This window comes from Rhinichthys klamathensis, unplaced genomic scaffold, assembly GCF_029890125.1.
Source record: "Rhinichthys klamathensis goyatoka isolate OS25496 unplaced genomic scaffold, OSU_Roscu_1.1 h1tg000332l_1, whole genome shotgun sequence".
NCBI lineage: Eukaryota > Metazoa > Chordata > Actinopteri > Cypriniformes > Leuciscidae > Rhinichthys > Rhinichthys klamathensis.
Window position 1 is genome coordinate 396,069 of NW_026606847.1, and position 23,449 is coordinate 419,517.

The following is a 23,449-nucleotide window of genomic DNA, read 5'->3' on the forward strand; positions in this document are numbered from 1 at the left end:
TTAATAAACAAACTACAGCTAGTTCAAATTGCAGCAGCTCTTACCAGAACCAGGAAGTATGACCATATTAGCCCGGTTCTGTCAACAATGCATTGGCTCCCTATTAAACATCGTATACATTTTTAAATATTGTTGATTACTTACAAAGCACTAAATGGTTTAGCTCCGCAGTGCTTGAGCGAGCTCTTAATGCATTATAGTCCTTCACGTCTATTGCGATCTCTAAACTCCGGCCAGTTGATAATACCTAGAATATCAAAATCGACTGCAGGCGGGAGATCCTTTTCTTATTTAGCACCAAAACTCTGGAATAGTCTTCCTGCCATTGTCCGGGAAGCAGACACACTCTGTCAGTTCAAAGCTAGACTAAAAACACATCTCTTTGACCTAGCATACACATAATACATTATAGACTTCGATAATTCAATGTTAGGCTGCATAGATTAGGTCAGCCGGAACTGGGAACACTTCCCTTAAATCCAGATGTACTCGTTACATCATAAGAAGAATGGCATCTACGCTAATATTAGTGTCTTTGTTTATCCCGAGGTTTTCCTGCAGCCTGCCGGATCCAGGCCGTATCCAGATCTGACGAAGGAGATTCGCCTGGACCCGATGACAATGCAGTGCTGAAGTATCCACTATCCTCTCCCTATGGAGGATCCCTTTCCCACTCGACAGATAAAGCGTTGTTGAAAATCCGGTTCGCGTACCCCGAAGTGATAAAATAATATTCTGTATCAAATTTATAGGCAAGACAAGGAGTTTGTAGGGAAATTACAAACCTGCGCACACATATTCAAACGAATATAACTATAGAATCAATCTTTAATGCGCATGTGAACGCCATCAGGTCACAGGTTCGCGTTTAAAGTCTGTTTAGAGAGAACGCCGTCGTCTTAGTGGCCCCTAATGTAATAACAAATGATAATTTTGCTGGAAGTGAATCAATCAAAACCAACTTTAGCCGGAAATAACATTATTCAAAATCGTTATAAAGCCAAAACAATCTCTGTTACCGTAAACTGTATGTTTATCTCTGTAAAGCTGCTTTGAAACAATCTCCATTGTTAAAAGTGCTATATAAATGAAGATGACTTGACTTGTGTGTGCGTGCGTGTGTGCGCGCGCGCGCGTGTGTGAGCGTGCGTGCGTGTGTGTGTGCGTGTGTGTGTGTGCGCCCGCGTGTGCGTGCGTGTGTGTGTGCGCGCGTGTGTGTGTGTGTGTGTGTGCGTGCGTGCGTGCGTGCGTGTGTGTGTGTGTGTGTGTGTGTGTACACTGCCGTTCAAAAGTTTGAGATCGTTAAGGTTTTTAATGTTTTTAAAATATATTTTCTGCTCAACCAAGGTTGCATTTATTTAATAAAAAAACAGTAATATTGTGAAATATCATAATGTAAATCAGCTGTTTTCTATATAGTAAAATATATGAATATATAGTAAAGTGTAATTTATTCCTGTGATCAAAGCTGAATGTTCAGCATCATTACTCCAGTCTTCAGTGTCACATGATCCTTCAGAAATCACTCTAATATGAGGATCTGATGCTCAAGAAACATTTATGATTATTATCAGTGTTTATATCAGTTGTGCTGCTTCAAAATATTGTGGAAATTAATACATTTGATTTTTTGTTTCACACACGCACACACACACACACACACACACACACACACACACACACACATGCGCGCGCGCACACACACACACACACACACATTAGCAGACAAGCATTTGATTTACTGACTTGTTAAGTCTTTAATAAATGCAACAACAGCAGAAACGAATAATAACATTAACAGTGATGGGCGGACTTTAAATGAACTAGTGTTACAACATAATGTTACTAACATGGGTTACATATTCAAATGAAGTATTGACAAAACGTTTGATAAAATGATAATCCTCATATTTCAGCCTTTAACCCATTCTTAAGGAAAGGGATGAGTAAACATGACGAATGATTATAGGTGTTTCATCAGCTCCATGAATAATTCTAGATGCCTTATTATGAGAATGGTTTGATGGAGTTTGCGGACTCTGGAGCCGCACGCAGGACACACTCCTGCTGGTGTAACGGCAGCTGTGCTTCTGTTTCGCTGTTTGACTGCATAAGAGCTTCTGCTTTCTACACAAGAACCGAATCACAACTCCACTGAAGTCTTGCTTCTGCTTTAGTTGTGAAGACTGTCTCAGATATACAACGTGATCTTAATATCTTGCCTTTTAAAGTTATTGAGAACCCACTCTGACTAAATTAAAATTGCTGTTGTTCATTTCATTCGTATTAATATGAAATTATAGAAATATAAAATCATGACATTAGTTACTGGTTTCTGTTTAACATTGCTATATTTTCTTCACAAATGGACAAATTGTCCAGTAAATATTTACAATAAAGAGCAATTTGTAATATTTTTTTTCTTCATTTTTTTTTTGTTGAATTGAATTATAAAATCATGTTGCAAATATCAGTGTGCGTTAGCAAAATGTTAGGCTTGATTGCTACAGCGATAGAGAGTGACGTGTGTGAAGATGAAGCAGAACGGGCTGGAACGGGTCTCTATGCGTAGAACGTGTCCGCTTTCACCGCCTGGCAGAACATGGTCATGGAGAACACGAGCCCCAGGATCTGGACACACAAACGCATGTAAATGACAATCTCTCTCATATCCGGATCATTGTGGTGTGTGTTCTGTTCAGTACCTGTGTCAGAGCCGTGCAGAGAGCGAAGATCCACAGCGCCACCAGATTATCCTGCAGCCATCCCTTCACACGCTCGTAACACGGCTGTAACACACACACACACACACACACACACACACACACACACACACACACACACACACACACACACCGTCTGTTACTCACACCATCCCTTCACACGCTCGTAACACGGCTGTAACACACACACACACACACACACACACACACACCGTCTGTTACTCACACCATCCCTTCACACGCTCGTAACACGGCTGTAACACACACACACACACACACACACACACAACCCGTCTGTTACTCACACCATCCCTTCACACGCTCGTAACACGGCTGTAACACACACACACACACACACACACACACACACACACACACACACACACACACACACACACACGTCTGTTACTCATACCATCCCTTCACACGCTCGTAACACGGCTGTAACACACACACACACACACACACACCGTCTGTTACTCACACCATCCCTTCACACGCTCGTAACACGGCTGTAACACACACACACACACACACACACACACACACACACACAACCCGTCTGTTACTCAGACCATCCCTTCACACGCTCGTAACACGGCTGTAACACACACACACACACACACACACACACACACACACACACACACATCGTCTGTTACTCACACCATCCCTTCACATGCTCGTAACACAGCTGTAACACACACACACACACACAAACATCGTCTGTTACTCACACCATCCCTTCACATGCTCGTAACACAGCTGTAACACACACACACACACACACACACACACCGTCTGTTACTCACACCATCCCTTCACACGCTCGTAACACGGCTGTCAACACACACACACACACACACACACACACCGTCTGTTACTCACACCATCCCTTCACACGCTCGTAACACGGCTGTAACACACACACACACACACACACACACAACCCGTCTGTTACTCACACCATCCCTTCCCACGCTCGTAACACGGCTGTAACACACACACACACACACACACACACACACACACACACACACACACACCGTCTGTTACTCATACCATCCCTTCACACGCTCGTAACACGGCTGTAACACACACACACACACACACACACACACACCGTCTGTTACTCACACCATCCCTTCACACGCTCGTTACACGCCTGTAACACACACACACACAAACACACACACACACACACACCGTCTGTTACTCACACCATCCCTTCACACGCTCGTAACACGGCTGTAACACACACACACACACACACACACACACACACACACACACCGTCTGTTACTCACACCATCCCTTCACACGCTCGTAACACGGCTGTAACACACACACACACACACACACACACACACACACACACCGTCTGTTACTCACACCATCCCTTCACATGCTCGTAACACGGCTGTAACACACATACACACACACACCGTCTGTTACTCACACCATCCCTTCACACGCTCGTAACACGGCTGTAACACACACACACACACACAAACATCGTCTGTTACTCACACCATCCCTTCACATGCTCGTAACACGGCTGTAACACACATACACACACACACCGTCTGTTACTCACACCATCCCTTCACACGCTCGTAACACAGCTGTAACACACACACACACACACACACACACACACACCGTCTGTTACTCACACCATCCCTTCACACGCTCGTAACACGGCTGTCAACACACACACACACAAGCAACACACACACACACACACACACCGTCTGTTACTCACACCATCCCTTCACACGCTCGTAACACGGCTGTCAACACACACACACACACACCGTCTGTTACTAACAAACACACCATCCCTTCACACGTTCGTAACACGGCTGTAACACACACACACACACACACCGTCTGTTACTCACACCATCCCTTCATACGCTCGTAACACAGCTGTAACACACACACACACACACACCATCTGTTACTAACACACACCATCCCTTCACACGCTCGTAACACGGCTGTAACACACACACACACACACACACACACCGTCTGTTACTCACACCATCCCTTCACACGCTCGTAACACGGCTGTAACACACACACACACACACACACCGTCTGTTACTAACACACACCATCCCTTCACACGCTCGTAACACGGCTGTAACACACACACACACACACACACACACACACACACACCGTCTGTTACTAACACACACCATCCCTTCACATGCTCATAACACGACTGTCAACACACACACACACACACACACACACACACCATCTGTTACTAACACACACCATCCCTTCACACGCTCGTAACACGGCTGTAACACACACACACACACACACACCGTCTGTTTCTAACACACACCATCCCTTCACACGCTCATAACACGGCTGTCAACACACACACACACACACACACACCGGCTTACTCCGTTGCTCCGGCGAATTACTTCATTAATCCTTGTTTTATTGCTTTACCAGGCATTTATAAGCAAGCACTTTTTATTTTTATATCATGTGAACTTATCCACGAAACTATTCCTTATAAAAAACAATTAGATTGCTTTGATATCGCTACTTATATCCAACCTTTCGATTCTCGGCTACTAGCCTTTAGCCCGCTAACATTTCACGCGTGGCCTCGGCCGTCTAATATTACATCCTTTCACTGAAAGGACACGAGTTATATTGACATTGCAGTCCTAAATTAGTACTGATAGTTGTAGTATCACTGCTAATTTACAGCTCATTTGTTATAATGGCGAACATATCGGATGCGTGTCTAACTTTACCTCTGAGTGCAGGTGAGGACACTTTCGAGCTATTCTCGGTGAATCTGGAGCTGGAATCCGTGGAGAAACAGATCCGTGGTCTGCTGGAAAAGCAAGCCGAGCTGTTGGATCGGCGATCAGCACTTGAAGCAGCACGCGCCGATGCTCACAAGTTAGTGGTTAGTAACTCTTTAACTCCGAGTTCGTCTACTCCGTGTGTTTCTCTGTCCAGAAGGACGCGATCATCTCGGGCTTCATTTACTCCGGCACCGACACAACACAATGGACCATGGATCACGCAGCGGAAGACGCGAGCCAGGACCAGAGCTACTCCTCCGCCCCTCCCGGTCTTCGAGATCTCCACTCGGAACCGCTTCTCCCCTCTTCGCGAGTCGAAACGCGACGACGCCGTGATCATCGGCACGTCCATGGTCCGCCATGTCCGTGCTACCTCAGGTAAAGGTAAGGTGCGCTCTCACTGCTTTCCTGGTGCTCGTGTTCTTGATATCGCTGCACAGGTTCCCGAAATCCTGACCGGGGACGAGCGCGTCGGAGCTGTGGTGCTGCATGCGGGAGGGAGCGACGTCAGGCTGCGGCAGACGGAGGTTCTGAAGAAGGACTACATGAGCCTGATCGAGACCGTACGCAACACAGCGCCTGAGGCAACGATCATCGTGTCTGGACCGCTTCCCACGTACCGACTAGGACAAGAAAGGTTCAGTAGACTATTTGCACTAAATGAATGGTTAATGTCACTGTGTAATGAACAGAAACTGCTCTTTGTAAATAATTGGAATCTGTTTTGGGAGCGACCCAGGCTGTACCGTGCTGATGGCCTGCACCCCAGCAGAGCCGGAGCGGCTGTTCTGTCGGATAATATCTCCAAGACGTTACGCACCAGATGACTAATAAGTCAAAATCCAAATCACAGTCTTTGCTGTCCAAACTTAATTGATATACGTAGTGAAGAACATTATATAGAAACTGTGTCTATTCCTCGTTTAGTGAAGCCAAACAATAAATCTAGTGCAGGATCTAGCAAAAATCTTATTGTAATTAAACCAGAAAATCTAAATATCAGTGAACAAAAAGAATTTCTAAAGCTAGGTCTTCTAAACATTAGATCGCTCACACCTAAAGCGGTTATTGTAAATGAAATGGTCACAGATAATAATTTCGATATACTTTGCCTTACTGAAACCTGGCTTAAACCAAATGAGTATTTCGGTCTAAATGAGTCTACTCCGCCAAGATACTGTTATAAGCATGAGCCCCGTCTGACTGGTCGTGGCGGCGGTGTTGCAACAATCTATAAAGATATTCTTAATATTTCTCAGAAAACAGGTCACAGATTTAATTCGTTTGAAGTACTTATGCTAAATGTTACGCTCTTAGATGTAAGAAAGAAATCCATATTATCTCTAGCCTTGGCTACTGTATATAGACCTCCAGGGCCATATGCTGAATTTCTAAAAGAGTTTGCAGACTTTCTCTCGGATCTATTGGTCAATGTCGATAAAGCAATAATTGTTGGAGATTTTAACATACACGTAGACAACAAAAATGATGCCTTAGGGGCTGCGTTTACAGATTTATTAAACTCCTTTGGGGTCAAGCAAAACGTCCGTGGTCCCACTCATCGTCTAAATCATACACTAGATTTAATTATATCATATGGAACCAATCCAACTGATATAGATATTATACCGCAAAGTGATGATGTCACTGATCATTACATGGTAACGTGCATAATACGTACTGCTGAAATATGTCATGTTGCGCCACGTTATAGACCAGGCAGAACAATCCTTCCAACCACTATAGATAGATTCTCAAATAGCTTACCTGATCTATCTCAGCTGCTCAGTGAACCCAAACTAACAGATGAACTAGAGGAAATGACTAGCAGTTTGAGCACCATTTTCACTAGTACATTAGATATTGTTGCACCAATTAGATTAAAAAAGGTTAAAGAGAAAACTAAAGCACCATGGTACAACAGTGTTACGCATGATATCAAGAGAGAAACTCGTAACCTAGAGCGTAAATGGAAACAAACTAATTTAGAGGTCTTTAGAATCGCGTGGAAAGACAGTATGTCACGTTATAAAAAGGCTCTAAAAACAGCCAGGGCTGAGCACCTCCGCAAACTAATAGAAAATAACCAAAATAATCCAAGGTTCTTATTTAACACCGTGGCTAGACTAACAAATAAACAGACATCACCAGAGCAAAATATACCGTTACAGTTTAGTAGTAATGATTTTATGAATTATTTCAATGAGAAAATAGAAAGCATTCGAAACACAATTATAAATGTACAATCCTCTATGGTCTCTTATGATTCAGCCTCAATTATCGCCCCTCAAGAACAACTACACCGCTTTGCAACGATAGGACAGGAAGAGCTAAATAAACTTATTATTGCATCTAAACCAACAACATGCTCATTAGATCCAATACCCACTAAACTACTGAAAGAAGTGTTACCTGTAGTGGAAGAGCCTCTTCTTAATATTATTAACTCGTCTTTATTCTTAGGTCATGTTCCAAGAATATTCAAGTTGGCAGTAATAAAACCTCTCATTAAGAAACCGCAACTAGATCCAAATAACCTAGCAAATTACAGACCCATTTCAAATCTTCCATTTATGTCCAAAATACTAGAAAAAGTTGTATCCGCTCAACTGTGCTCTTTTTTGCAAGAAAATGATATCTATGAAAAATTCCAGTCAGGATTCAGACCGCATCATAGTACAGAAACTGCGCTAGTTAAAATTACAAATGATCTACTCTTAGCTTCTGACCAAGGCTGTATCTCAATACTAGTCCTACTTGATCTTAGCGCCGCGTTCGACACTATAGATCATAAAATACTCTTGGATCGACTACAAAACTACACTGGTGTTCAGGGACAGGCATTAAGCTGGTTTAGATCGTACTTATCTGACCGTTATCATTTTGTCTCTTTACACGGGGGAAAATCAAAGTTAACGTCAGTAGACTACGGAGTACCGCAAGGATCGGTGCTAGGCCCTCTGCTATTCTCAATATATATGCTGCCACTTGGTAATATTATAAGAAAACATGGAATTAATTTCCACTGTTATGCTGACGACTGTAACGTACGGACAGAGGCGGTCGGATCCATGTGCAGCACTTTATTTAAACTTAAAGCCAAGCAGACATAAACTCAAGCAGACAGTTCAAAAAGGGGCAATGAGGAAACTCGTGGTCAAAACAGGCTTAGGTCGAGGCAGGCAGCACAGGTTCAAACAGTCCAGGTAACAGGCAAAGATCAGGAGTCCAGGGAAACACGGAATACTAAAACAAGGAATAATGCTCAGAGATGCACGCTTACAGTGTAACAAGACTTCGCAAAGGACCAAGGAGAAACACAGGTTTAAATCAGGAGCTCAATCACCAATAATGAAACACAGCTGAACATAATAAAACATAATGAGTCCATGGGGAAAACATAAAACAATGTGAGAGTGCCCTCCAGAGGCTCTCGAGGGCACTACAACTGCTGATCGTCACATAACCCCCCCTCTAAGGAGCGGCTTCCAGACGCTCCTAAGAGCTCCGGGGGGAGGTCAACGGGGGCTGGGATGGAGGGCCAGGCCCGTGGAGAGGCAGGAGGCAAGGCACATGGAGAGGCCTCGGGCCTGGAGACCACAGCGGGGCAAGAGACCACAGGGAAGCACGCGTCGAAGACAACCAGGGTGGAACACACTTGACAGGAGACCAGGGTTGAACACACTTGACAGGAGACCAGGGTTGAACACACTTGACAGGAGACCAGGGTTGAACACACTTGGAAGGGGACCAGGACGGAGCAGACTCGGACGGAAACGAGGGAGGAGCAGACTCAGACGAGGGCAGAGCAGACTCAGAGGGAGACGAGGGCGGAGCAGACTCAGACGAGGGCGGAGCAGACTCGGAGGGAGACGAGGGCGGAGCAGACTCAGACGAGGGCGGAGCAGACTCAGACGAGGGCGGAGCAGACTCAGACGAGGGCGGAGCAGACTCAGACGAGGGCGGAGCAGACTCAGACGAGGGCGGAGCAGACTCGGAGGGAGACGAGGGCGGAGCAGACTCAGATGAGGTCCATGTCAGCGTCACCTCCATGGCCCTCACAGAGTACCTACTGCCCCCCCCAAAAAAATACTTGGGGAAATTCACAGGTTCAGGAAAGCCCTCCCGGAGCTTGAAGGGCGCAGGCAGGGCGAGGCGCAGAGGCGGGACCGGCAGGGCGAGGCGCAGAGGCGGGGCCGGCAGGGCGAGGCGCAGAGGCGGGGCCGGCAGGGCGAGGCGCAGAGGCGGGGCCGGCAGGGCGAGGCGCAGAGGCGGGGCCGGCAGGGCGAGGCGCAGAGGCGGGGCCGGCAGGGCGAGGCATCTGGGAACGCCTTCCGGAGCCTGGCGAGCCAAACGAGTCCTCCTCCTCCTCCTGCGACGGCGCTTCACTGGGCTTGAAACTTTCACTTGGCTGGACTCACTTGACTTGGAACTTGACTCGGCGGCACTTGACTCACTTGACTCACTTGACTCACTTGACTCGGCACTTGACTCGGGACTTGATTCGGGACTTGATTCACTTGACTCGGGATTCGATTCTTTAGAGTCGGCTGGCACGTGCTCAAACTCCAGTTCGGCCGGCGAAACCTCCGCTGTATCTGGATTAGCAAGTTCAACAAAACCAGTGCGGAATACGGGCTCGAGGGGTCCGATACGATGAGTGGGTTTGGCAGGAACGATAAACTTGAAAGCCCCTCTGACGGTCCTCAAGGGAGGATCAAACAGTTTGGCGAGCTGAGGCTTTAGCGGCGTGCGGAATGAGTGAGAGAAATCCGCCGCATACGAACCTCCCCGACGCAGAGACAAGAGCAGTTCCTCGGGATCCTCCTCTTCTGCGGGGAGTTCAAAAGCCTCTCTGAATAGGGCGATAAATACCTCATAAGAAGGGAACGACATCCGACCTGGTTCCCAGAGCGCGCCTGCCCACTCCAGAGCCTTTCCAGTGAGCAGTGAGCAGATGAGGGAAACGCGGTCGTTACCCGAGGTGTAAAACTGGGGATAATGATTCATGTACAAACTGCACTGCTGAAGAAATCCTTCACACGCCACAGGTGAGCCATCAAACTTTTCAGGAAATGACTGACTGGAATAGTTAGATGCAGTACTCACACTGGTTTGCGGTGGAACAGGTGCAGCGGGAGCTCTGGCTAGATTAGCGGCTGTGCTTGAGCTCTGCGGAGATAACGTTAGTATGGAGCTTGCTAGTTCATCGAGGAGAGAGGTTAGTCCCGTCAGCTGTAAGTGATGAGAGGCTAGCATGGAAGCTCGAGTCTTGACCACGGTGGATAGATGCTGAAAGTCTGCTGGATCCTCGTTTGGCGAAGTCTTCTGTAACGTACGGACAGAGGCGGTCGGATCCATGTGCAGCACTTTATTTAAACTTAAAGCCAAGCAGACATAAACTCAAGCAGACAGTTCAAAAAGGGGCAATGAGGAAACTCGTGGTCAAAACAGGCTTAGGTCGAGGCAGGCAGCACAGGTTCAAACAGTCCAGGTAACAGGCAAAGATCAGGAGTCCAGGGAAACACGGAATACTAAAACAAGGAATAATGCTCAGAGATGCACGCTTACAGTGTAACAAGACTTCGCAAAGGACCAAGGAGAAACACAGGTTTAAATCAGGAGCTCAATCACCAATAATGAAACACAGCTGAACATAATAAAACATAATGAGTCCATGGGGAAAACATAAAACAATGTGAGAGTGCCCTCCAGAGGCTCTCGAGGGCACTACAACTGCTGATCGTCACAACGACACTCAATTATATATTTCATCACGACCAGATGAAAACATTACCTCATCTAAATTGACAGAATGTCTCAAAGATATAAAATGCTGGATGACGCGTAATTTCCTGCTATTAAATTCAGATAAAACGGAGGTATTACTTATTGGTCCAAAAAACTACACACAAAACCTCTTACAATACGACTTTAATATAGAAGGATGCCCTGTTACTTTTTCCACTACAGTAAAAGACCTGGGTGTTATACTAGACCGCAACTTGTCTTTCGAAAATCATATTTCATCTGTTACAAGAACAGCCTTTTTCCACCTTAGAAACATTGCTAAATTACGTAACATGCTATCTGTTTCTGATGCAGAAAAGTTAGTTCATGCATTCATGACCTCGAGACTAGATTACTGTAATGCTTTATTAGCTGGTTGTCCTGCATCCTCAATAAACAAGCTACAGTTAGTGCAAAATGCAGCCGCTAGAGTTCTTACTAGATCAAGAAAATATGATCATATAACACCGATTTTATCATCTCTGCACTGGTTACCTATTAAGTTCCGTATCAATTACAAAGTACTACTACTGACCTATAAAGCCCTTAATGGTTTAGCTCCTATGTACTTAACGGACCTTCTTTCGCCCTACAATCCACCGCGTTCTCTAAGATCACTAAATTCAAGGCTTCTGGTCATTCCTAGGATATCGAAGTCCACGAAAGGAGGGAGGGCATTCTCGCATTTAGCTCCAAAACTCTGGAATAGCCTTCCCGATACGGTCCGATGCTCTGACTCGCTGACACAGTTTAAAACTAGACTAAAGACGTGTCTCTTTAGTCAAGCATTCACATAATGCTTACCTTTTAGTCCTCTGCTATGCCATACGGAACCGTTTGCCACTGAAACTGCTTAACGCACCAGTGGGGCTCGACAGCCTTAAGGCCTGTTCACACCGGGACGAATTTCGCGCGCGTTATTCGCCGACGTTTAACGCCTCGTGACTAAAAAAAGGGCGCCAATGTGAGTGTTCACACCAACGCGTAAAACGCCACGCGTAAAAGCGTCATTTTTTTAAAAACGCCTCGGGTTCGTTTTTTTGGTTTGACGCGCCGCGTCAAAAACTATCCGACCAATGAGATTGGCGCTTTTGCTCACGTGTCTGGAGCTTCTGAAGTTACAGTAAAACACAACTTGGGGGCGCTCAAACACAAAACGGTCTTGCCGAGCACACATACGTAATGGCGAAGAAGATATACAGCGTCTACACTCTGCCGGGAAGAAATAAGACGAGGAAGATGTAAGGCTAGATGAGTAGAGCTGCTGGTCTTGTTGGTGTCTTTATAAAGAGACACCAACGACAAAAAAGAACCATATAACAAACGCGACAAACTTGCTCTCTTCTTCTGAGTGACAAGCGAGTGTCAGAAGCGTAGTTGCGCAGCGCCACTTTGTGGACCGGGGTATTTCTGTTTTACATTAAGCGCCATCTAATGTCAGGGAATGAATTTGCGTGTTCACTCGGCTCATCGTCAGCGAAAATCGCTTGGGTGTGAACACAAAAAACGCGTTGAAAAACGCTGACGAATAACGCGAGCCGATATTCGTCCCGGTGTGTACAGGCCTTTATAGACAAACGGGTCGGTCCGTATGGTTGCGGTTGGGTTGCGGAGAGTTTGGGTTACGGAGAGTTGTGAGATTATGGTTTTCTAACACCTACTCCCGTGTAATGGAAATCATTATGAACATCAGCTATGCTAATTATTTCCCATCTGCCTTTCTGCTGTTATCTCGGGACGCTTGTCCCGAGAAAAATGGCGTTCGTAGGCTCCAGTTTGGTATCCTGCCTCTCACGGGGATTTCGGATGCCTCAACGCCTGTGATGAGAAGACCAACGCCTGTGAAGAGACGACTCAACGCCTGCGAAGAGACGACTCAACGCCGGCGATATGTTATCCCCTAAATATTACATGATTAACTAAATGTATTTTTTCCAGGTACTTTCTGATATGCACTTACTGTAAAGCTTCTTTAAAACCCTATGATTGTTAGCCAGAGGAGAACTGGCCCCTGACTAGCCTGGGTTCTCCCAAGGTTTTTTTCTCCATCCAATCTGATGGAGTTTTGGTTCCTTGCCACTGTCGCCTTGCTTTTGGCTTGCTTAGTTGGGGATATTTAATATTCAACAATATTATTGAACTGTGTTGTACTACTTTCATGTTATCACTGTGAAGCTGCTTTGATGCAATCTGTATTGTGAAAAGCGCTATATAAATAAATGTGACTTGACTTGACTTGACACCGTCCGTTACTTACACACACCATCCCTTCACACACACGGCTGTCAACACACACACACACACACCGTCTGTTACTCACACCATCCCTTCACACGCTCGTAACATGGCTGTCAACACACACACACACACACACACTGTCTGTTACTCACAAACACACCATCCCTTCACACGCTCGTAACACGGCTGTCAACACACACACACACACACACACACACACCATCTGTTACTAACACACACCATCCCTTCACACGCTCGTAACACGGCTGTAACACACACACACACACACACACATACACCGTCTGTTTCTAACACACACCATCCCTTCACACGCTCATAACACGGCTGTCAACACACACACACACACACACACACACCGTCTGTTACTCACACCATCCCTTCACACGCTCGTAACATGGCTGTCAACACACACACACACACACACCATCTGGTACTAACACACACCATCTTTCACACGCTCGTAACACGGCTGTCAACACACACACACACACACACACACCATCTGGTACTAACACACACCATCCCTTCACACGCTCGTAACACAGCTTTAACACACACACACCGTCTGTTACTAACACACACCATCCCTTCACATGCTCATAACACGGCTGTCAACACACACACACATACACACACCATCTGTTACTAACACACACCATCCCTTCACACGCTCGTAACACGGCTGTCAACACACACACACACACACACACACACCATCTGTTACTAACACACACCATCCCTTCACACGCTCGTAACACGGCTGTAACACACACACACACACACACACACCGTCTGTTACTAACACACACCATCCCTTCACACGCTCATAACACGGCTGTCAACACACACACACACACACACACACACACACACACACACACACACACACACTGTCTGTTACTCACACACACCATCCCTTCACACGCTCATAACACGGCTGTCAACACACACACACACACACACACACCGTCCGTTACTCACACACACCGTCCGTTACTCACACTCACACACATATCCGTTACTCACACTCACACACACCGTCCGTTACTCACACTCACACACACGTCCGTTACTCACACTCACACACACGTCCGTTACTCACACTCACACACACCGTCCGTTACTCACACTCACACACACCGTCCGTTACTCACACTCACACACACCTCCGTTACTCACACTCACACACACGTCCGTTACTCACACTCACACACACGTCCGTTACTCACACACACGTCCGTTACTCACACTCACACACACGTCCGTTACTCACACTCACACACACACACCGTCCGTTACTCACACTCGCACACATGTCCGTTACTCACACTCACACACACCGTCCGTTACTCACACTCGCACACATGTCCGTTACTCACACTCACACACACGTCCGTTACTCACACTCACACACACCGTCCGTTACTCACACTCACACACACGTCCGTTACTCACACTCACACACACGTCCGTTACTCACACGTCCGTTACGGCCTTTTTCCACCTTAGAAACATTGCTAAATTACGTAACATGCTATCTGTTTCCGATGCAGAAAAGTTAGTTCATGCATTCATGACCTCGAGACTAGATTACTGTAATGCTTTATTAGCCGGTTGTCCTGCATCCTCAATAAACAAGCTACAGTTAGTGCAAAATGCAGCCGCTAGAGTTCTTACTAGGTCAAGAAAATATGATCATATAACACCAATTTTATCATCTCTACACTGGTTACCTATCAAGTTCCGTATCAATTACAAAGTACTATTACTGACCTATAAAGCCCTAAATGGTTTAGCTCCTGTGTATTTAATGGACCTTCTATCGCCCTACAATCCATCGCGTTCTTTAAGATCACTAAATTCGAGGCTTCTAGTCATTCCTAGGATATCTAAGTCCACTAAAGGAGGGAGGGCGTTCTCACATTTAGCTCCTAAACTCGGGAATAGCCTTCCTGATATTGTTCGAGGCTCTGACTCGCTGTCCCAGTTTAAAACTAGATTAAAGACGCATCTTTTTAGCCAAGCATTTACATAATGCTTACCTTTTATTATACTGCTGAATCAGATCAAATGCATTTAATACTATAAAACTTGAAGAGACTGTAGGTTATCTGTATAGGTTGCATAGTATTTGCAGTCATTACGTTCCTGTGTATATTGCGTGAATGACGGGTGGTTGGGCAGATATTGTGTTGCGGTAGGTAGTATGCCATACGGAACCGTTGTCCACTGAAACTGCCTATTCACGCACCAGTGGGGCTCGACAGCCTTAGTCAATGGGTTGGCGCGTATGGTTGGGTTGCGGAGAGATTGTGAGATTGTGGTTAGGTCTCAGCAGCAAGAGGGACGTAGAGGTCAGTAAGCTGGGCTGAGTTGAGTGGGGGACGGAGGGGGGTGATTTTGGGACGCAAGAGTCACTGTCTTCATGTTTTGTCTGTTATGGAAATCATCATTATGAACAGCAGCTACGCTAATTATTTTCCCTTTGCTTTTCTGCTGTTATCTCGGGACGCGAGTCCCGAGAAAATGGCGTTCGTCAGCTCCAGTTTGTATCCAGCCTCTCACGGAGACTTCAGATGCTCCAATCACAAAGCCTATGAAGTGACGACTTAACACGGGCGATATGGACTCTCTATGGTGGACGCCACTGATCCTCAACAACTCGTCTTAAGACAGGCGTGCATACTTGGACTTCCAAAAAATACTCTAAATGTTCCGATCCAATCTGACTTGTAATGCTGCCCGAATCATGCACTGTTCCTTCGTTGGCCAGAGGAGAACTGGCCCCCCGACTGAGTCTGGTTTCTCCCAAGGTTTTTTTCTCCATTCTGTCACCTGATGGAGTTTTGGTTCCTTGCCACTGTTGCCTTGGCTTTTGGCTTGCTTAGTTGGGGACATTTAACATTTAATATTCAATAATATTATTGATCTGCCTTACTTAAGGTGGACGTTGACGCAATTTCTTTTAGAAACAAACTTTGTTATATTGTTATATTGTTTTTGTTATATTGTTTTCATGTTATCACTGTGAAGCGCTTTGATACAATCTGTATTGTAAAAAGCGCTATATAAATAAAGGTGACTTGACTTGACTTGACACTCACATACGCGTCCGTTACTCACACTTACACACACCGTCCGTTACTCACACTCGCACACATGTCCGTTACTCACACTCGCACACATGTCCGTTACTCACACTCACACACACCATCCGTTACTCACACTCACACACACGTCCGTTACTCACACTCACACACACGTCCGTTACTCACACTCACACACACGTCCGTTACTCACACTCACACACACCGTCCGTTACTCACACTCACACACACGTCCGTTACTCACACTCACACACACGTCCGTTACTCACACTCACACACACGTCCGTTACTCACACTCACACACACCGTCCGTTACTCACACTCACACACACCGTCCGTTACTCACACTCACACACACGTCCGTTACTCACACTCACACACACCGTCCGTTACTCACACTCACACACACGTCCGTCACTCACACTCACACACACGTCCGTTACTCACACTCACACACACGTCCGTTACTCACACTCACACACACGTCCGTTACTCACACTCACACACACCGTCCGTTACTCACACTCACACACACGTCCGTTACTCACACTCACACACACGTCCGTTACTCACACTCACACACACGTCCGTTACTCACACTCACACACACGTCCGTTACTCACACTCACACACACCGTCCGTTACTCACACTCACACACACCGTCCGTTACTCACACTCACACACACGTCCGTTACTCACACTCACACACACCGTCCGTTACTCACACTCACACACACGTCCGTCACTCACACTCACACACACGTCCGTTACTCACACTCACACACACGTCCGTTACTCACACTCACACACACGTCCGTTACTCACACTCACACACACCGTCCGTTACTCACACTCACACACACGTCCGTTACTCACACTCACACACACGTCCGTTACTCACACTCACACACACGTCCGTTACTCACACTCACACACACGTCCGTTACTCACACTCACACACACCGTCCGTTACTCACACTCACACACACGTCCGTTACTCACACTCACACACACCGTCCGTTACTCACACTCACACACACGTCCGTTACTCACACTCACACACACGTCCGTTACTCACACTCACACACACGTCCGTTACTCACACTCACACACACGTCCGTTACTCACACTCACACACACCGTCCGTTACTCACACTCACACACACCGTCCGTTACTCACACTCACACACACGTCCGTTACTCACACTCACACACACCGTCCGTTACTCACACTCACACACACGTCCGTCACTCACACTCACACACACGTCCGTTACTCACACTCACACACACGTCCGTTACTCACACTCACACACACGTCCGTTACTCACACTCACACACACCGTCCGTTACTCACACTCACACACACGTCCGTTACTCACACTCACACACACGTCCGTTACTCACACTCACACACACGTCCGTTACTCACACTCACACACACGTCCGTTACTCACACTCACACACACCGTCCGTTACTCACACTCACACACACCGTCCGTTACTCAAGTCAAGTCAAGTCACATTTATTTATATAGCGCTTTTCACAATACAGATTGCATCAAAGCAGCTTCACAGTGATAACATGAAAGTAGTACAACACAGTTCAATAATATTGTTGAATATTAAATATCCCCAACTAAGCAAGCCAAAAGCAAGGCGACAGTGGCAAGGAACCAAAACTCCATCAGATTGGATGGAGAAAAAAACCTTGGGAGAACCCAGGCTAGTCAGGGGCCAGTTCTCCTCTGGCTAACAATCATAGGGTTTTAAAGAAGCTTTACAGTAAGTGCATATCAGAGAGTACCTGGAAAAAATACATTTAGTTAATCATGTAATATTTAGGGGATAACATATCGCCGGCGTTGAGTCGTCTCTTCGCAGGCGTTGAGTCGTCTCTTCACAGGCGTTGGTCTTCTCATCACAGGCGTTGAGGCATCCGAAATCCCCGTGAGAGGCAGGATACCAAACTGGAGCCTACGAACGCCATTTTTCTCGGGACAAGCGTCCCGAGATAACAGCAGAAAGGCAGATGGGAAATAATTAGCATAGCTGATGTTCATAATGATTTCCATTACACGGGAGTAGGTGTTAGAAAACCATAATCTCAAAACTCTCCGCAACCCAAACTCTCCGCAACCCAACCGCAACCATACAACTCACACTCACACACACGTCCGTTACTCACACTCACACACACGTCCGTTACTCACACTCACACACACCGTCCGTTACTCACACTCACACACACCGTCCGTTACTCACACTCACACACACGTCCGTTACTCACACTCACACACACGTCCGTTACTCACACTCACACACACGTCCGTTACTCACACTCACACACACGTCCGTTACTCACACTCACACACACCGTCCGTTACTCACACTCACACACACCGTCCGTTACTCACACTCACACACACGTCCATTACTCACACTCACACACACCGTCCGTTACTCACACTCACACACACGTCCGTAACTCACACTCACACACACGTCCGTTACTCACACTCACACACACGTCCGTTACTCACACTCATACACACGTCCGTTACTCACACTCACACACACCGTCCGTTACTCACACTCACACACACGTCTGTTACTCACACTCACACACACGTCCGTTACTCACACTCACACACACGTCCGTTACTCACACACACCGTCCGTTACTCACACTCACACACATGTCCGTTACTCACACTCACACACACGTCCGTTACTCACACTCACACACACCGTCCGTTACTCACACTCACACACACGTCCGTTACTCACACTCACACACACGTCCGTTACTCACACTCACACACACCGTCCGTTACTCACACTCACACACAGCGTCCGTTACTCACACTCACACACACGTCCGTTACTCACACTCACACACACCGTCCGTTACTCACACTCACACACACGTCCGTCACTCACACTCACACACACGTCCGTTACTCACACTCACACACACGTCCGTTACTCACACTCACACACACACACACGTCCGTTACTCACACTCACACACACCGTCCGTTACTCACACTCACACACACGTCTGTTACTCACACTCACACACACGTCCGTTACTCACACTCACACACACGTCCGTTACTCACACTCACACACACGTCCGTTACTCACACTCACACACACGTCCGTTACTCACACTCACACACACGTCCGTTACTCACACTCACACACACCGTCCGTTACTCACACTCACACACACGTCCGTTACTCACACTCACACACACCGTCCGTTACTCACACTCACACACACGTCCGTCACTCACACTCACACACACGTCCGTTACTCACACTCACACACACGTCCGTTACTCACACTCATACACACGTCCGTTACTCACACTCACACACACCGTCCGTTACTCACACTCACACACACGTCTGTTACTCACACTCACACACACGTCCGTTACTCACACTCACACACACGTCCGTTACTCACACACACCGTCCGTTACTCACACTCACACACACGTCCGTTACTCACACTCACACACACGTCCGTTACTCACACTCACACACACCGTCCGTTACTCACACTCACACACACGTCCGTTACTCACACTCACACACACGTCCGTTACTCACACTCACACACACCGTCCGTTACTCACACTCACACACACCGTCCGTTACTCACACTCACACACACGTCCGTTACTCACACTCACACACACCGTCCGTTACTCACACTCACACACACGTCCGTCACTCACACTCACACACACGTCCGTTACTCACACTCACACACACACACACGTCCGTTACTCACACTCACACACACCGTCCGTTACTCACACTCACACACACGTCCGTTACTCACACTCACACACACGTCCGTTACTCACACTCACACACACGTCCGTTACTCACACTCACACACACGTCCGTTACTCACACTCACACACACCGTCCGTTACTCACACTCACACACACGTCCGTTACTCACACTCACACACACGTCCGTTACTCACACTCACACACACGTCCGTTACTCACACTCACACACACCGTCCGTTACTCACACTCACACACACCGTCCGTTACTCACACTCACACACACGTCCGTTACTCACACTCACACACACCGTCCGTTACTCACACTCACACACACGTCCGTTACTCACACTCACACACACGTCCGTTACTCACACTCACACACACGTCCGTTACTCACACTCACACACACGTCCGTTACTCACACTCACACACACGTCCGTTACTCACACTCACACACACCGTCCGTTACTCACACTCACACACACGTCCGTCACTCACACTCACACACACGTCCGTCACTCACACTCACACACACGTCCGTTACTCACACTCACACACACACACACGTCCGTTACTCACACTCACACACACCGTCCGTTACTCACACTCACACACACGTCCGTTACTCACACTCACACACACGTCCGTTACTCACACTCACACACACGTCCGTTACTCACACTCACACACACGTCCGTTACTCACACTCACACACACCGTCCGTTACTCACACTCACACACACGTCCGTTACTCACACTCACACACACCGTCTGTTACTCACACTCACACACACCGTCCGTTACTCACACTCACACACACGTCCGTTACTCACACTCACACACACCGTCCGTTACTCACACTCACACACACGTCCGTTACTCACACTCACACACACGTCCGTTACTCACACTCACACACACGTCCGTTACTCACACTCACACACACGTCCGTTACTCACACTCACACACACGTCCGTTACTCACACTCACACACACGTCCGTTACTCACACTCACACACACGTCCGTTACTCACACTCAAACACACGTCCGTTACTCACACTCACACACACGTCCGTTACTCACACTAACACACACCGTCCGTTACTCACACTCACACACACCGTCCGTTACTCACACTCACACACACGTCCGTTACTCACACTCACACACACCGTCCGTTACTCACACTCACACACACGTCCGTTACTCACACTCACACACACGTCCGTTACTCACACTCACACACACGTCCGTTACTCACACTCACACACACCGTCCGTTACTCACACTCACACACACGTCCGTTACTCACACTCACACACACGTCCGTTACTCACACTCACACACACGTCCGTTACTCACACTCACACACACCGTCCGTTACTCACACTCACACACACCGTCCGTTACTCCGTTACTGTATAATTCCTGCTCACATACAGTCATGTTAAACTGAGGATGGGCAGTGTGTGGTGTGTCTTACAGCCGTCCACCAGGTGCCGGGATTCTCCAGGCCGCAGTTATCGCTGTACTCCAGACAGCAGGAGTCCGGCACACGCGTGGCGTTGTACACGTGAAACCAGTCCGTGTGATTGGTCACTCCACAGCAGCGAAACTGCAACACAGAGCACTATCATCACACCAAAACCAAAACCGTTACAATATCTTGCCATGGTCTGGGAAAGAGTAATAAGTGCAGAGATGACGTGAACGCACGTCGGTTTGGACGATGCTCCAGGCGTTGGTCAGGCCGATGTTGCCGTCCGTCTCGAACAGCTGGAGCCCCTTCTTCAGGTCACTCTGCGCATACAGATCAATCTACAACACAGCGCCAATAATAGCTTATTTATGTGACAATACATCATCATAAGAATGACATTGTCTCCCACAATAATAAACTTCATGAGGTATTCTCTTTTTAGGATGCTATGTCAAGTCAAATCACCTTTATTTCTATAGCGCTTTATACAGTAGAGATTGTTTCAAAGCAGCTTTACAGGGATAAATGGGAAAATAATGATTCAATGATACTTAAAAACACAATAGTAAACAGTCATTATCCACCTCAGCTCAGTTCTCATACAGCAGCGTCAGGACAGTCAGATCAATAATATTGTTGAATATTAAGTGTATTAACCCTAACCCTAATGAAGCCAGAGGCGACAGTGGCAGGAACACAAACTCCATCAGAGACAGAATGAGGAACCCTCGGGATAAACCAGGTTCAGTCGCTCGGTTCTCCTCTGGCCATTATGATTCAGGCAGCGTTACAAGTCAGAATGTTGATTGATATCGTTGAGAATTTAAATGGTCATAAGCTGGTCATAGGGGTCTGTGCAGAGGACTTACTGTTACTGGATCTTAGTGCTGCATTTGATACCATCAACCACAACATTGTTTTGAATAGATGCGGAATGAAATTATGTTGGCATTAGTGAAATTGCATTAGCATGGTTTAAATCACACTTATCTGACCGTTATCAGTTTGTAGCAGTAAATGAAGAGATGTCTTATTGATCACAAGTTCAGTATGGAGTACCACAAGGCTCAGTACTAGGACCGCTGCTGTTCACTCTCTACATGCCACACATACACACACACACACACACACACACACACACGTGCGTGTGTGTGTGTGTGTGTGTGTGTGTGTGTACACAACCCGTCTGTATAAACACCCTCTTAACATGTGAAATAACAGATCCTGCACAGATTATTCTGTTTTTCTAAACGCACTAAATATAATGACAGTGGATGATTGATGATTGATATTGATCCAAAAAAAAAAAAAAAACCTTAAATGCAAATGAAGCACAAATGCCCGAATGTGTATGAGCCTCATTCATTAAATGAAAACTAATTTAATCTGTTGCTGTTATTGAAACAATTTGAATGTATGTATG

General features: G+C 46.8%; 1 protein-coding gene across 3 annotated transcripts in view; it reads right to left on the bottom strand.

The window, feature by feature from the left end:
- Positions 1-2,443: 2,443 nt before the first annotated feature.
- The window catches only part of tspan4a (tetraspanin 4a), a 63,593-nt gene continuing 42,587 nt past the window's right edge, over positions 2,444-23,449 (bottom strand). The window contains exons 4-7 of one of the 3 annotated variants that reach the window (XM_056272228.1): positions 22,263-22,364; positions 22,030-22,161; positions 2,706-2,789; positions 2,444-2,631 (exon numbers count right to left, since the gene is read on the bottom strand). In XM_056272228.1, the coding sequence (XP_056128203.1) occupies positions 2,563-2,631; positions 2,706-2,789; positions 22,030-22,161; positions 22,263-22,364 (387 nt within the window). In that variant the 3' untranslated portion in view covers positions 2,444-2,562. Of the gene's footprint in view, positions 2,632-2,705; positions 2,790-14,291; positions 14,382-22,029; positions 22,162-22,262; positions 22,365-23,449 lie in introns of those variants that run through there. The other 2 variants (XM_056272230.1, XM_056272229.1) reach the window with 2 other exon arrangements.